The sequence below is a fragment of the Prunus dulcis genome, chromosome 5 (assembly GCF_902201215.1).
Source record: "Prunus dulcis chromosome 5, ALMONDv2, whole genome shotgun sequence".
Taxonomy (NCBI): Eukaryota; Viridiplantae; Streptophyta; class Magnoliopsida; order Rosales; family Rosaceae; genus Prunus; species Prunus dulcis.
The window spans coordinates 17,754,464-17,771,574 of record NC_047654.1 but is presented as its reverse complement, the minus strand read 5'-3'; the positions used below and the strand labels follow the sequence as shown (position 1 = coordinate 17,771,574).

Genomic DNA, 17,111 nt, shown 5'->3' with positions numbered 1-17,111 from the left:
TACAATTTTTTTTGTTGTTTTGTGATAAGTGAACATGCCACATCAATCCACATAGCACACTTTTGTTGTTGCTTTGAGATGATTTCATTGAAAGTACCCCAAGGCCAATCTTCGCGATATATCCAGAAACCCAAATAAGGATAGAGCATTGGGGGCCCACTTGGGAGTTCCAAGTGATTATGTTGGATTGCGTCCTCTTGTGAAAAATTGAGAATCACATTTTCTTTGTAACTCAAAAACAAAAAATCGTCTCTGCCTTTGTTTTGTTGGGGCTTCGGCCTCCATTGAATTGCATCGACTGGACTTGTTTACAGCCATTGATTTCTAATTTAGCCCAATTTGCTTTTCTGAAATTTCTTATTTTGGTTATATGTTACGAACTTACGAGTGATAGCCTAACGGGCCACGCGTCCCACTTATAGTGGAGCCTTATTTTTTCGTATATATATATATTTTAGATAGGGAAAAATGCATTTTGATGATAGTGACTTTTTTGAAAATATAAGGGAGGTTTAGTGGGTGTATTCAAATGAGATTTTAAAAGATTATTTTAAAATAAAAAAATTCAGTGGATTTAATCATAATGTAATGACTTATAGGATTTTATCTTGGGGCACTTTAAGTCCGTTCCTCCTTGATAAAGCATCACTGAGTAGCTTTGAATCATGAGCTGAACCGTCCCACCCGCTAAGAACGTAAATGAATTTCAAATCAAAGTTACAAGCTGCTAATATATTTTGTGATATCTGTCCATGACGATTATCATAGCTGCTTGCTTCTCGTCCCTTATGTACCATCAATAGCTCTGATGCAATCTGTAAGATTCCACATCAACCAACGGAGAGGGGGTGATGTGTCTTATATGTGCACACCGGCATCCATTTAGCACGAGGCCTTTTGGGAGCTCACTGGCTTCGGAGGCGTAGGAACTCCGAAGTTAAGCGAGTTGGGGGCTAGAGCAATCCCAGGATGGGTGACCCACTGGGAAGTTGCTCGTGAGTTCCCATAAACAAAACCGTGAGGGCAGAGAGGGGCCCAAAGCGGACAATATCGTGCTACGGCGGAGTTGATCCCGGGATATGACAATTTGATATCAGAGCTACTCTGCCGTGTGGTGCGAATGTGCCGACGAGGACGTCGGGCCCTTAAAGGGGGTGGATTGTAAGATCCCACATCAACCAATGGAGAAGGGGTGATGTGCCTTATATGTGCACACTCGCATCCATCTAGCACGAGACCTTTTGGGAGCTCACTGGCTTCGAAGTCATAGAAACTCCGAAGTTAAGCGAGTTGGGGGCTAGAGCAATCCTAGGATGGGTGATCCACTGGGAAGTTGCTCGTGAGTTCCCAGAAACAAAACCGTGAAGGCAGAGAGGGAGGCCCAAAGCGGACAATATCGTGCTACGGCGGAGTTGATCCCGGAATGTGACACAATCCTAAAATTATTCATATGTAAATATAACCATATTATGAAAAATACATATTATAATAATGACAATTATAATTACAATATTAATATAATTAGATAATCATCACTTTCCCTTATTTTAGCGAGCACAGCCTGTCCTGGTTTAGCCATAAAATCATATGCTATTGAATTCAAGGCCTTTAAAATATTGTGAAAATTTTCACTTGCAGCGAATTGTGATCGGCTAAATGTATTACGAGTTACACAATATCTAGTATTTTGGCCAATGATTTGTAGGAACACTGCAAGCATTTCTTCAACACAAATAAATCTTGTATCCTCCAAAAGTGTTTTTTCTCTAAGAATAGTGCATAACTTATGGAATACATATGGATACATTCTATATACTTGCCGGAAGATTGCAAGATCATCATTCAATGCTTGATGTATATAGTCATATCCAATGCTAGTAATTCATCGTCGAGTTAGTGGACGTTCAATTTGTTCACCATGCATCATAATTAGAAACTGATTTAGTACATGTATTATTGCATAAATTGCCATCACTAAAATATTAATGACTTCATCAAATTCTTCATTTATTTCGTCTTCCTCTATTACTTCGTCATCAATTTCTATGTTTTCTATATCATTACCTTCATACATACTTGGTTACGTATATGGAAAATATATATATATATGAGGCTACAAAACAATAAAAAATATGACATTATAAATAATATTCAGTTATCATCTAGCTCAGCAAGTAGTGTGATGGAACCCATTCCAAACAAATTTTATGTTAGAAAAGGATGACGATACTTGGTTAATCAAACACAACCAATCAATACTAAGAGCCGCGCGGCTATACTTTTAAAATATTCTATGTATGGAGTATAGCCGGGAAGTTATACTATTAAATATAATATTTTCATGGGGTATAGTTGCGCGGCTATACTATTAAATATACTATTTATGGCGTATAGCCGCACGGCTATACTATTAAAATCTTCTATGTATGGAGTATAGCCGCGTGGCTATACTATTAAATATACTTTTTCAAGGAGTATAGCCGCGCTGCTATACTCTTTAAATATATTTCCAACAATAAAAATCTTGATTTCACTGTAACAAAGCTTTGTTCCTTAGTGTGCGCTTGTGGTTGAGGGAAAATCAAGATTCTTTATAATGAATCAATTAGACATGGTACGTATTTACTGACAGGACCCGATCCCAATTTCGCTTTGGAATTCGAGCCAAGTCCTGTGTGTGTCCGACACCTGGCGAATGTCGGGCGCAAATGACCTTTTTACCCCTCCTGTTACAATTACTATTAAAACTTTCTTTGGACTCCTGCTGAAAATTCGGCAGAGTCTCCCCTGTATTTTGACCAAACCCAAAATCTTCCACATGTTAAACAAGCAAATAACTTTTCACCAACTGCCAGAATAAACAACCAAACATTCACCAGTTCAAGTTTTCCACTAATACTAGTTATCAGAGCATTTTCTACTAATTTACAAGATTTCAAGAACTTTTACAATAAAATCCTACGTTTCTTGGCGATGCGGAAGCTAAGAGTGGCCCGGTGGTGGATCCCTGCGCACTTCTACGGCCTGGGGGCGAAAAACAAGTTGAAAGTGTGAGTGGACAAGTAATGTTCTTGAAAACAGTTTATAATCATAATAACCCCCAAGGTAAAAATAATTTAATAAGTAAAGCTAAGGTTTGACTGTGTTTAATATAAGGTATTCATCTAAATATCTATAATCGTATGTATATAAATTCGTAAAACTGAACAATTATATGGAGATATAAAACATGCACGAATAATGAGAAAACTGATATAAAATGATTGAAATCAATAGTTGCATAAAAGTGCTCAAATTCCTTTAAAACTACCACCTAATTGTACCCCTGTCAATCCGTCAATTCCCCTGGCAGGTCTCGGGCGACACGCAGTCTATCCGAGCGCAAACTGGCAGGATACAGGGGACTATGGTCAGCCTGATCCGCTGGCAGGTCTCGATGACACAAAGTCGGCTCGAACCGCTCTGGCAGGATTCAGGGGACCATAGTTAGCCTGATCCGCAATCCTGGCAGGTCTCGGGGACACAGAGTCAGCCGAGCCGCAAATCCTGGCAGGTCTCGGGACGCCAAGTCTGCCGAGCCGCAAATCCTGGCACTCACGGTCCGAGCGTCCCCGAAACTCGTGAGGCAAAGTCAAGTGCACTGACTGAACTGTAAACAGACTGAATGTCCGTAGACATCGGTCCGTCTGAGGGTAATCACCAAATAAAAGGCGGGTACATGGTGGTTCTAAAACAACTATTTTAGAAAAACCTGATAATTCTCTGTAATATGATAAATCTGAGTTAAGCTGCTATTTCTGTATCACAAATCTCAAGTCTGCTGCTCAACTAAGTAATATAAAAGTAAAGATATTTTACGCTACAATTCATGGTCGGAACACATGCAATAACACTTATTCAAGATCAAATACTGAAATTTATTCAGATAAACTCATTTATAAAAACTTATTTATATAAAATCAATATAAAATCATTTATGTAAACTCATTTATATAAATTCTTTATATAACTTATTTATATAAAATCCTTTATGAAAGAAAGTCCACTCACTGATGGTTCGAGCTAGCTGGACCCTTCGAAGGTCCCTCATGTGGGTCGATCGGACCTCTGGTGCCTGATTAACCATAAATAATAAATTAATAAACTGCTGAATAAAAGAATTAAATTAAACACCCTGCCCCGGCTCCTAGAAATATGTGCACTCACTTTTAAGTCACTCCTATGCCCACTTTAGCTTTTCAGACAGTTAAAACGGTCATGGAAGACCCGAAACTTTACTAAGCGATAAGCTGCCAGATCGGCCGATCCGGGATCCGTGGGATCCATGATCTCCGATGGCCAATCTGGGCTTCTCTGAAGATTCCTCATAGAGAAGGAACCATGTTCTGCGAATTTGGTCCGAAACGGACGGTCGGATTAGCCAAAATCGCGTTATCGCTTAAAATCCAAACCCTAGCCCCAGGGTTCGCGATTTCGGAGTATCCGGGATTCCGATTCGCAATCCGTCGAATCCTACACGATCCTGGAATCATGTAGTATGACATATCCAAAATTGAGTGCGATCCAACGACTCAACGACACTGCACCCAAGGATCGCGCAATATGAAAAATCCGTTCAGGGCTCAAACGGACTCCAAATCAAGATCCGTGAAATGCTACGCGCTCGTGGCGACACGAGGATCACAAAACTACATAGAGTCACTTCACCACCCTAGTCCACACGTGTAGGCAGATTGGGTGTCCAAAGCGATTATGGGTTGCCGAAAAAACTCGGAACCAAGACTCCAAACTCCTATCCTAGGTAAAACACCCCATTTGGAGTCACCTTTGTTCTTGGACATACCCCAAAAAGTGGCCAGAAATGGCCGATCACGGCGGCCGAAGTTCGACCGATTTTCAAGTTGAAAATCGAGTATTCTAGAGCCAAAATCGATCGAAACCCAAAATCCATCAGTTAGAGCATAAAAAATAGCTGAGAAACCATACCTTACTCTATCGATTTGGTGGAGAATTGAAGGAGAACGAAGAGATGGAAGTTCGAACTGAAAATCGGCAGAAAATGGCTGTTTCCGGCGAGCTCCGGCCACGGCAGGGGCGGCGACGGGTCGGGGAAGGACGGCGGGTGAGTGGTGGTTCTTTTGGTACCAATGGCGGAGATCGGCTTGGCCTGTGGTGGCCGGGGCGACGTCGAGAAGGGAGGGAGGTCGGGCTGCTGTCGAATCGGGAGGAGAGAGAGAGAGAGAGGAGAGACAAGGGATAAAATCTGACTTTTTGTTCAAATTACCATTTTGCCCTTCGCGGTATTTTGATCGTATTTTCTTCGTTACAACTCCGATTCGAGTCTACTCCGTGTCTACGGACTCGTTTCGCCATGCTCTACGCAACGATGCAAGCAGAATTGCCAAATTCTTTCTCGATCAAAAAGTCAATTTTTCCCCTATTAAAATATGCGAGGGCAAAATCGTCTTTTTGCTAGAAGATATTAATCCTACTTTTTAGATATTTTGTTACTTTTTAGATATTTTGTTTTGGGTTATTACATTTACATTATAGGTTTGTTCCCTAGTGTGCGCTTGTGGTTGAGGGAAAATTTATGCATTTTTCGTGTGTTGCATGTGCATGAGAAATGATATAAAGAGGTTGCTTATCTTTTTAGGTGTTCTTTGTCATATTTCCTTAAATAAGTTTGAATTTTCAAACTGCATAGCCTAGCGGCTATACTATTTAAATATATTATGTTTTAATTATTATTTAATATAAAAAAATAAAAAACAAAAACAATGTTCGCAAAATAATTTAAAATAATTAATTACTATTTATTAAACAAAATATTTAAATATTAACTAAAGAAATAATAATTAAAACATAATTACTAATTAAAATAATTAAAAAAAGCTAAGATGTTACTTAATTACACATATTAAACTAAAGAAGTTGACAAAAAAACTAAAATAAAGAAACTAAATTTATATTTTATATTTTTATTTTAAAAAAAACTTCTCCAGACAAAACCTTGTCTGCACAGATCTATGTCGGCAAATATTTGCCAGATTAGACCTCTCCCGACGAAACTAACCTTTGTCGACGAATGTTCGTTGGGAGAGGTCTAATTGGCAAATTTGCGCCATGATAGACCTATACCGACGAAAGTTCGTCGGGAGAGATATTTTGGAAAATAAATATCAATTTAGTAATCAAATAAAATATTAGCTTTATTTAATTACTTTCATTAGTAATTATATTTTAATTATTATTTCTTTAGTAAATAATTAGTATTAAATATTTTAATTAACTTCATAAATTATATATTACTTAATAAATAGTATTTAAATAGTATTTAAATTTTCTCTTTGATAAAATATTTAAATACTAATGATTCACTAAGTAAATAATAATTAAAACTCAACTACTAATTAAACTAATTAAAAAAGCGAAATCAAGATTCTGCTCTTTTATGTAGTATAGCCGCGCGGCTATACTGTTAAAATATTTTATTTATGTAGTATAGCCGCTGTATGTTTAAATATACTATTTATGGCGTCTACCGCGCGGCAATACTGTCAGAATATTCTATTTATGGAGTATAGGAGTATAGCCGCGCGACTATACTTTTAAAATATTCGTTGTGCGGAATATACAACACACCTTTACTTTTAAATTATTCTATATATAAGGTATCACCGTGCGGCTATACTATTAAATATACTATTTTATGGTTTATAGCCGTTCGGCCTACTGGAAAAATATTCTTTTTTTTAGAGTATAGCCGTCCGACTATACTATTAAATATACTATTTATGGGGTATAGCAGCGCGGCTAGACTAATGCTATTTATGGAGTATAGCCGTCGCGGCTGTACTATTAAATTTATAATTTATGAAGTATAGCCGCTCGGCGATACGATTAGAATGGTCTATGTATGGAGTATAGCCGCGCGGCTATACTATTAAATATACTAGTTTATGGAGTATACTGTATAGCAGCACTGCTATACGTTTGACAATACTATTTACTTGAAGAGAAAAGAAATTGACAATACTGAAGAAGTGAAAAAAAAAACCCACGCAGCCCCAGCCCCAGCCCCCGACGTCGTCGTATTGTGAATCGGATAGAGAGAGAGTTCGCAGTGGTGTGTTCAGTGTCTGCCATGAAGTTCCGGTACGCCATGGTGTGTTCGTCGAACCAGAACCGAAGCATGGAGGCTCACTCGCTCCTCAAGAGGCAAGGCTTCGACGTCTCGTCTTACGGCACTGGTGCCCACGTTAAGCTCCCTGGTCCTTCCCTCAGAGAACCCAACGTTTACGACTTTGGAACTCCTTATAAGCAGATGTTCGACGATCTTAGGCGAAAAGACCCCGAACTGTATCCTCCTCTAAACTTTTTTCTTCTTTCAATTTCATTCAATTAGGTTTTTCGATGCTTTGGGTTTTAGAGCCTGTGGGTCATGTCAATGGTCATAATCTAAGCGGTTCTGATTCCCCCTTTTTCTTTTAGTTCTTCTTGTAATTTTGGATCTTTTAGTTTCTTATCTTGCTTTCAGTTCTGCCTGTAAGGGGTTATGGGTCATTGATATTTGAGTAATAAATAAATTCCTTAAATTACCAAGAAAACATTAAAAATAAAAAGATCATCTTTGCACCTTGAATTCATAATGTTTGGGTTTCTTATATTCGAGCTGGACTAGTATGTAACTAAGATTGTAGGCTTAAAGCTTCAAGATTTGGCAATTGAATGGGCAGTCTGATAATTTCTGGGCAATGAAATTATCCTGTTGAATCTTATGTATAATTCGATTGGTTGCTCTCAATAACAATAGTTCAGTTTTTTAGGACGTATGAATTGAAATGTATGTGCGTACTCTGGATTGTGAGCTGTGCCTTTTTCATTTAAAAGCAAAGTGAAACCTTGACAGCAAGAGTGCAGGTACAAGCGTAATGGCATTTTGCCTATGCTTAAAAGAAACTCAACGGTCAAACTGGCACCTCAGCGGTGGCAAGATAATGCTGCTGACGGTTCCTTCGATGTGGTATTTACATTCGAAGAAAAGGTTTTTGACATGGTTCTTGAAGGTTGGTAATACTCCCTTCTGCTATTTATGGCTTGCATATTATGGCTTTCAATAGTACAGCACTCTGAAAATGAAATAATTGAATGCTGTTCTTTCCTTTGCTGTTTTTTGTTTCTTGGCAATCTCTATCTATTGAGCTGTTGGAATATGAATTCGAGTGTTGGAATATGAATTCGAGGTAGTGTTTCTTGGTTCTCTTGAGAATATCAGTCTTAGAATTTTTATTCTAGCAATGATGATGACCTGATACAATTGGCAAGTTAACTTGAGCTCTTAAGTTATAGACATATGATTCCTGTCAGCTTAACCAATGGAGATGGTAATGGAAACGGGACAACAAGGGAAATTTTAAACTTGATCTTTTGCTGCGGGGGAATATTAAGAAAATAAGAAACTTGGAGTGTCAAGGTTCCCATGCAAATTAGAACTTTATACATACAACAGAGTTGCTGGTTTTAGAGTCTAAGAGATGCTGAAATCTCAAGGAAAAGGTAAAGTTTATATCTTGTGAGGGTTTTTGGATACAGATCTTTTTGGATCGTTGAGGGTTTCCGTTTCTTTAGTTGAGCTTGTGGAAGAATTTATTCTAAACGGGAAGATTTTGAAATTTTTAGAGTAGTGTTAAAGCCAGAGCTGGAGACTACTAAAGTAGAAAATTGGAATGTGTTAGCTTTAGACTGCTTGCTTTAAACTTGGAGATATTTTTCCTGGAGAAGGCCGTTGCCCATCGGAGTGAGGGCCTCTTCTTATGGTTTTAAAATATGGCAATTTGTTAATGAGACAGGGTTTTCATCAGATTTCTCTATGGGTTTGATTTCATAGTCTGCCACTTGAAGTATCTCACAAAATCAAATCTTTCCCTTTTAAGTGCTCTACTTTTGGTACATAATCTAATGGTTAATTTGTTAAAATTGATCAAAATTTTAGTGTTTAGAGTTATCTTTAGGTGAATTAAGGAATTTTTACTTTTATACTTCTGCCTGTAGTTTTGTTATCTATTTAGAACATGAACCATATGCGCTTATGTTTCAGTTTTGAACCTTTGGTTCACACTGGAAAAGAAGCTTCAAAGATTGTGGCACCATTTGTTTTTAATTTTATGAACAACTATGTGGTTAATCTGTAAGTTGGAGAAGCCATCCTTGTTTGCTTGTCTGACCCCTGTGCAACAATGTATAGATCTTAACAACCGGGACCATGTTCTTAAGAAGTGTGCACTGATAATCAACCTGGAGGTAAAAGATAACCACGAGGAGGCAGCTGTGGGAGCTCGTCTTGCTTTAGATCTTTGTCAAGAGGTCTGTATTTATGGTTGCACTGATTGTCAATAATTTGTAATGCAAAATACTGATGGGTGGTATGTTATGGCTGTTGTTTTGCCTAGATTGAAGCAGCTGAATCATGGGAGGATTCAATAGATGATATCGTGAATGGTTTTGAGAAACAGCAGCGGCGGAAATTACTGTATAGCATCTCATTTTATTGAAATTGTACTTTTAGGAAAATTTCCAGCAACCAATTCCATTGTTGCTGATAATTTATGTGATTAGCCACTAGTTGTTTTCCAATTTCAATACGAGACTACATGCGCTTGAAAATTATCAGTGGCAGCATAAGTGTTTATGTTTCAGCCCCACTGAGGGATAACAAGGCTGTGTTTTTGGATTGATTAACAAAACTATTCTGATGCCATTTTATGTTGTCAACAGTTGGGTTAGGTTTTGCGAATAAAATTTCATTAACTGGGTGAAAACAATGCAAAATAAGAGAAAAATTGTAGCAGTTAAAATGTTGCTGACAATCATTCTCCCAAAAAAATTTATCTTTTGAATTAAAGGAATTGTATTAATAAAAATTGTAGCAAAATTTAAATTTCAATGAGACATTTAAATTGATGGTACAGTAGTTATGTGTGTGTCTTTCTCTTTACAAAATCAGATTACGAAATTAAAACACATAAAACACGTTACGAAATTAAATCATGTCTTGAACAAGATGAATACACAAGGCATATTGAACATTTTCTCCAAAATAATTGCATTAACTAAGTTGTGCTAAAGGATCTTAAAATCTTCGAAACCCAGTATAGTTGTGTTAAGGAATAGCTAATAATAAAATTAATAGAAAAGCTCCATTGCAGTTCAGCACAGTAAAAGTGTTGTGGGGCTGGGGGGGTGTGTTATAGGATTCGATTAAGTAGGTAGGAACAAAGAAATTTAGAGGGAAAAAACATTAAAAAAAATGCGAGAGAGAGAGAGAGAGAGAGCAGCAGCAAATTTTTTGTTTTTTTGTTTTTTCATATATTGTGCTTGTGTGTGAAGACGACACAGTCGTATTGTAACAAGTTACAAGTAAGTAGTGTGTCAACTGTCAAAGGAAAGATCAAACTTTCTCCTCCTCCTCCATTTCCTTTCTTCTTCCTCTTCGAATAATATTTTATAGGAAACGAAATCAATTTCAAATCTTAAAAATTGTCAGCATCATCGTTGACATCAACTCTTTAACGGAAACGAAATCCCTCCACACTCTCTTTTCTCTCTGCCAACTTCCCCCAACTGCTCTCTGCTCCTCTTCGTGTCAACTCTCGCCCCCACGCAGCTCTTCCTTACACACACACCCACCCACCCACCTTTCATTCATTTGATTTTCTTTCTTTCTCTCCCTCTCTCTCTCTCTCTCTCTTTCGCTTTCCCGAGCTTTTTCTCGGGAACCAAACAGCCCTCCCTCGCTATGGCTTCGGAAGCAGAGGACGAGAAAAGCTGGAAGGACCTCCTGAGAAAGATGCTGCCTGCTGGCGCACCATTGCCCGACGAAGAGCACCTCGACTACTCAATCGCAGTCGAATACCAAGGCCCTCCCTTGCCCGACGACGACCTCCCCAGGGTTGATCCAGTTCAAATCGACTCCCTTCAAACTTCTTCTGTAACTTCCCTTTCGGTTTCAGACCTCTCTTCCATTCCGGTAGCTGTGCCGGTCGCTCAGAAGCTCTCGCGCTTCAATCGGGTCAGGAACGGTGCTGGTGTAAAAGAGCCGGGCAGCAGTAGCACGACCTCTTCTTCGGCTCCGAAGTCGCAACTCGATTTGCAAAACGACAGGGAAGGATCGGAATTCGAAGGAGCAGACCAAGGTTTTAGCTCTGAATTACCAGTTCAAGACTCGAATCCCCAGCAGAAACCGATGGAAACCACCGGAGGAAAGAGAGCGGCCGTCGTGACTTTCAATACGCCAAGAGATTCGGAGAACGAAGACGACCACGAAAACGATAACGAGGCTGATAGGTCTTCGTCGCCGCAATCGAGCGCCACCGAACCAGTGGGATCGCCGATTGCATGGGCTTCTTCGCCTGGGAGGCGGACGAATAAGAGAGGGATTTGCAGCAGGTGCGGAAAAGGGAACAGATTGAAGGAGAGAGAGTGGTGTTTGGTGTGCGACGCCAAGTTCTGTAGCAATTGCTTGCTTAAAGCCATGGGGTCGATGCCAGAGGGGCGTAAATGTGTGAGCTGCATTGGGCAGCCAATAGACGAGTCCAAGAGGTCGAGTTTGGGCAAGTGTTCAAGGATCTTGTCAAGGGTTTGCAGCCCTTTGGAGATTCGGCAGATAATGAAGGCCGAGAAGGAGTGCCCTGCCAATCAGCTTCGACCCGAGCAGTTAGTTGTGAATGGGAGGCTGTTGAGGGAAGAAGAACTGGCTGAGATTTTGGGCTGTGAATTGCCTCCTCAGAAGTTGAAGCCTGGGAGGTATTGGTACGATAAAGATTCTGGCCTTTGGGGCAAGGTGAGTTTTTTTATATATATATTGGATGAGCATTTAACAGCATCGTGTTGCATGTTTTTATATGTTTATAGTTAATTTTATTTGATTTCAGGAGGGAGAGAAGCCCGACAGGATCATTAGTTCAAAACTGAATGTTGGAGGTAAGCTCCGGTTCGATGCAAGCAACGGGAACACCAAAGTGTTCATGAATGGCCGAGAGATCACCAAGACTGAGCGTAGGGTGTTGAAGGTATGCTCGCAATGAATCCCCAAAAGTCCCTAGTGAACGAGTCCGGTCTGCAGTAGGGTTCATATTCAATACGAACAAACCAGCGCCATTTGGAAATCTAAACCCTAAACCATACTTTGAAAAAGTGAACCTGTCAGTCAAAAGGTTAAAGAAGTGTTTGCATTGAACATGAATGCCTTGCTAATTACCATAGAATCTCCCATCATAAGTAAGTTTATTAGGTAATAGTGTGATTAGTGGCAGTTTTCTAACTGAAGGTAACAATAAGATGGACCTGCATGAAATTTTATGTTTGCTACGTGATTTATTTAATTGCGATAAGATGAACCTTATTACTTGCCTTTTATATTTCAGCTGGCCAAAGTGCAGTGCCCTCCAGATACTCATTTCTGGGTGTATGATGATGGATCTTATGAGGAGGAAGGTCAAAATAACATTAAAGGGAATATATGGGGAAAGGTTCTTTCGTTACCATGAATTTTGGATATTTGTTGATTGGTCTGAGTTTGAAACTTTGGCAGATGATTTTGAGTCGAAATTTTATACAGTTGCAATTTGGTTTTTGGTAGGCAGGCATCCACTCGTTTCATTTGTTCATTATTCTCATTGCCTGTACCACCTGGTAATCAACACGGGACAAATGAAGATCCTACAACACCTTCAAGTAGGTCAGTCCCTGAATATTTGGAACAGGGAAGAGTTCAGAAACTTCTGTTATTTGGCTTGGAGGGATCTGGAACTAGCACCATCTTCAAGCAGGTATGCGTCTTTTTGATTTTCTTCCAGCCCCTCCTCTTTTAGGGTGCCAGCATGGCTTTGTCCTTTTTTTATTTCACGTGTTTTCTAATTTCTGCTCCAGTCAACCAAGACTTTTGTATAGATTTACCCTATCATGTGTTTTGTTCCTAGAGCAAATGCTTGTTGGTTTAGTGTTCAACAATCGAATATTCAGAATTTAAGTTGTTTCACTTAATACAAAAGGGAAGTTAATAGTTCCATTTACCTTGTCTTCGTGATTCGTGACATATTCGTAAATTGACAATTAAAAAGGTGTTGCCTTTCTTGTGATAGTGGACCTACCTTATCTTCCTTTATGTCATTATGTGGTTTGCAGTCATTTCTTGAAACCGGTGGCTGTTTTTACTGAAAAGCCTCAACTTGGAACTTAGAATGTATGGTAAAACCTCAAAAGTAGCTAAGAGTATGCTGCATATTTTTGTGGATCTAGATTAATACTAGAAGCAGAGGCAATTCAATCAGCTCGATCGCTGATTCATTGTAGATAAGTTATTTCAGTCCTCCACTGTTGAAAGTGATAAAATAGAAGCTTTTACTAATGATGAAAACTCAATATGTGTTTTCCAGAGCCACAAGCTTGATTTTACTGCATGAGAGTTAAGGAATTAATGTGAAAAACAAAGGGAGAACCAGATGCAGAATTCCGGAATGGGAGGATAGGGAAAAGAAAAAGAAGAAAGAGAGTATAGAAGAGATGGCGTTAACCTTAGGAAGGTTAATTTATGCCTTTAGCATAGTATGAGCGATTAGATTTTGTGTGAAGAGTTCAGATTCAAAATAAGGATATTACAAAGCAAGAGGATTCAAGTCTATTTAATCTACTAACTTTCCTTTTGCGGATAATCAAATTGCATCATACGTTGGAGTCGGTTAGCGAAAACCCCCAGGGCTTAATTAATTAATTAATTAATTTTTGAATCAGAAGCTTTATTTCTTTGTATGGGCATACTATGTCATGCTTTTTGAATAGAATTGCAGTTTAAAAATGCTTATGTTCTTCTTCTTTTTTCTGTGGAACAGGCTAAGTTCTTATATGGAAACAAGTTCACTCCTGAAGAGCTGCAGAACATCAAGCTCATGATTCAGAGCAATATGTACAAGTATCTAAGTATACTACTTGAGGGCCGAGAACGTTTTGAAGAGGAAGCATTGACAGAGAATAGGGCTACTTCGTCGGCTGCTGAAGAATCTCCTTCAGGTCTCTATTTATGTAATAAGTTAATGAAAATGACTTTTTTTTTTTTTTGGGGGTCAGATAATGAAATGACTTTCATTTTCTCCTTTTTCTGATGAAAATTGTTCCTTCGACTAACTGGACGCTTAGGCAGGTAGCTGTTTGTTATCTCCATCTTTGAAACAGCATATATCTAAGAGTCTTTTAGTTGGTTGTATCGAAGTGGACTTGGTAGGTAGGTAGCTGTTTTTCTGTCTGTTCCAACACTTTTGTCAATCTCGACACAAGCAACTGGGGTCAGTGTTGATGAAATTTCATGTTATATCTAACCTAACAGTTCCGATCTCTTGGACCACAGGAGTCCAAGATGTTGTGGCCACCCACCGTTGGATATTAATCCAATGGTTCAAAAAAGTTTCTTAAAAGGAGTGCAAGAGTGAGTGAACCGTTGAATTTACATCCAACGGTAAATGACCACAAATCTCGTAGACCCCTGTAGTCCAAGAGATCGGGACTGTCTAACCTAATTGTAAACATCAAATAAATAACGTCCCATTGTCATTAATATGAATTTCCTACTGATTGAAGAGGAATTCAACATGTTATTAGAGATATAGAACATTTTGCTTATTTGGTTTTCTGCTTGTAGGCATGAATGAACCTTAAGCAGTGGTTGACTGTGAAATGACTTTGTGTGAAACAGTAGTTGATGAAAGTGAACAATGCATCTATGCAATCAACCAAAGGTTCAAGCACTTTTCTGACTGGTTACTGGATATCATGGCAACGGGAGACTTGGATGCATTCTTCCCTGCTGCTACACGTGAGTATGCTCCTATTGTAGATGAAGTATGGAAAGATTCTGCTATCCAGGAAACATACAAGAGGAGGGAGGAATTACATTGCCTTCCTGAAGTTGCCAAATATTTCTTAGATCGGGTTAGTCATTCCTCGTTTTGGCCTTGCATCTTTTGGTTCCAACTTTATTCAGATTAATCTTTTATTTTGCTCCATTTTAGATCTTTTAACTCATTCTTGTGATCATTTTACATTACATGTCCTTACTAAATTCTTGATTGCTTTGACTTCCCACTTTCTTATTATCTCTCATTTCTTGTGTTAGTACTCATCAACTTACCTCCACTGCATTATTTTTATTTAGTTCTTTACGAGTCTAACCCAAGTCTGGGTAAGGTTATGGTTTGATCATCCATCCATCAGTAGGATTGCTGATCAAAATTGCCAGGAATACTTCGTGCGACACTGACAGACAGCTTTAGTTTTATGGTCTTTCTTGTTTTGTTCTGAAAGGAATCCTCTATTCAGAATGCAGGGTATTAAATAAATATTAATTTAGTAAGAGTAGACTGGATTATCAAATTTCATATTTCTGTTTGAAAGATCAGATTTGTTGAATTGGTATTATTCCTCTAATGGTATTTTCAAATTTAGTTAATGGTCTTCCACATTTACTTAAATTAATATTAGGTAAGTTGGCATAAATGTGGTTCCATTGGTTGGTAAATAAATGGAGAAATTTCAAAGCAGCTTGGATTGCATTTTTTTTTTTCCGTTAGTACAACTAAATTTCCAAACTTCAGTTGTTATCCTCACGGATGTTTGGTGTTTCATTTTCAACAGGCTATAGAAATATCAAGTAACGAGTATGAGCCTTCCGAGAATGACATTTTATATGCTGAGGGAGTTACTCAAAGCAATGGGCTTGCCTTTATGGAATTTTCTTTTGATGATAGAAGTGCTATGTCTGAGCTATACAATGAAAACTATGAATGCCCCCCTCCCTTGACCAAGTAAAATCTTCATCCTTTCACCTTCAATCGAGTGCTTTCTATCTTGTGCTCTTGCTTCTTCTTTTTTGTTGCTTCCGATGAAAACCATAAATCTGTTGCTCACTAGGTTGAGTCTTGTCTCAGGTATCAACTCATTCGCATTAATTCCAAAGGATTGAATGATGGTTGCAAATGGCTGGAAATGTTTGAAGATGTGAGGGCGGTGATATTTTGTGTCGCATTGAGTGACTATGATCAAATGTGGGCCCAGGGTAGTGGTCTTCTTTGTAATAAAATGCTGGCAAGCAGAGATTTGTTTGAGAGTTTGGTGAGGCATCCGTGTTTCAGGAACACTCCGTTTGTGCTCTTGCTGAACAAGTATGATGCCTTCGAAGCCAAGATAAACCAGGTTCCTTTGTCTGTCTGTGAGTGGTTGCAGGACTTCAGCCCCGTTAAGCCCCACGGTAATATTCAGTCTCTGGCACAGCAAGCATATTATTATGTGGCGGTGAAATTCAAAGAGCTGTATTCATCCATAACTGGTGAGAAGTTGTTTGTGGCGCAGACCCGAGCTCGAGCGGGTACCTCAGTTGATGAGGCATTCAAGTACATAAGGGAGATCCTTAAGTGGGATGATGAAAAGAATGATAATTTCTTTGCTATGAATGGGGATGACTCATTTTACAGCACGGAGATGAGTTCTTCTCCTTATGTCAGGCAAGAATAAACCCAATATTCTACCTTGCTCTGGCAAGTCAGCACTGTGAAGTGAAAGATTGAAGGCCTTGTGCTTCCATTTGATTAACTGATGGAAGGATGGGTAGTGAAGTCAGTTAGGCTGCAATTCTTTCTTTTCCTTTCTTTTATTCTTAGGCTGGATTTGTTTTCGACTTAGGCTGGATTTGTTTTCGAGCTTGGTTGACAATCTTTTCTGATTAGGTACATGATTAAAAATTGATTTGTAAAATAAGCTCATTTCGACAGGAGTTTTTGTCTGTACAGCATTCAAACATGAATAAAAAGCAACTGCTGTAAAGGTTTTTAGGTTAGAATGTTTTATTTATTCAAATTATCCCCCTGGGTTTTAATGGGGCGTGTACTGAAACTTGCTTGCCAAATGAATGTCATTGGAGTTTGTATTGCAATTTGCATGTAGTGGATGGTATTTTGGGCAACGACTCCTTCAAAGTCAAACCTTTTGCAGCTGATAGAGTCTGATAAGGAGGAGCCTAGGACTCGTTCTTACAAAGTTGAGGTGACTGACTTTTTTGTTTTTCC

General features: G+C 38.7%; 2 protein-coding genes across 3 annotated transcripts; both read left to right on the top strand.

Annotated features, from left to right (window-relative positions):
* The first annotated feature begins 7,029 nt into the window (after positions 1 to 7,029).
* LOC117627788 (RNA polymerase II subunit A C-terminal domain phosphatase SSU72) lies at positions 7,030 to 9,760 on the top strand. Its single transcript, XM_034360029.1, has 4 exons — positions 7,030 to 7,362; positions 7,924 to 8,069; positions 9,248 to 9,366; positions 9,453 to 9,760. The coding sequence occupies exons 1-4, from the start codon at positions 7,148 to 7,150 to the stop codon at positions 9,552 to 9,554; spliced, it is 582 nt and encodes a 193-aa protein (XP_034215920.1). The 5' UTR covers positions 7,030 to 7,147; the 3' UTR covers positions 9,555 to 9,760.
* Positions 9,761 to 10,567: 807 nt separating this feature from the next.
* On the top strand, positions 10,568 to 16,934 carry LOC117627796 (extra-large guanine nucleotide-binding protein 3). 2 transcript variants are annotated; one of them, XM_034360041.1, is made up of 8 exons: positions 10,568 to 11,842; positions 11,934 to 12,071; positions 12,426 to 12,530; positions 12,645 to 12,830; positions 13,890 to 14,067; positions 14,747 to 14,982; positions 15,685 to 15,854; positions 15,978 to 16,816. In XM_034360041.1, the coding sequence occupies exons 1-8, from the start codon at positions 10,799 to 10,801 to the stop codon at positions 16,558 to 16,560; spliced, it is 2,640 nt and encodes an 879-aa protein (XP_034215932.1). In that variant the 5' UTR covers positions 10,568 to 10,798; the 3' UTR covers positions 16,561 to 16,816. The 2 variants fall into 2 exon arrangements, with proteins under 2 accessions (XP_034215932.1, XP_034215931.1); XM_034360040.1 differs by having other exon boundaries at positions 10,689 to 11,842; positions 14,750 to 14,982; positions 15,978 to 16,934.
* The last annotated feature ends 177 nt before the right edge of the window (positions 16,935 to 17,111 follow it).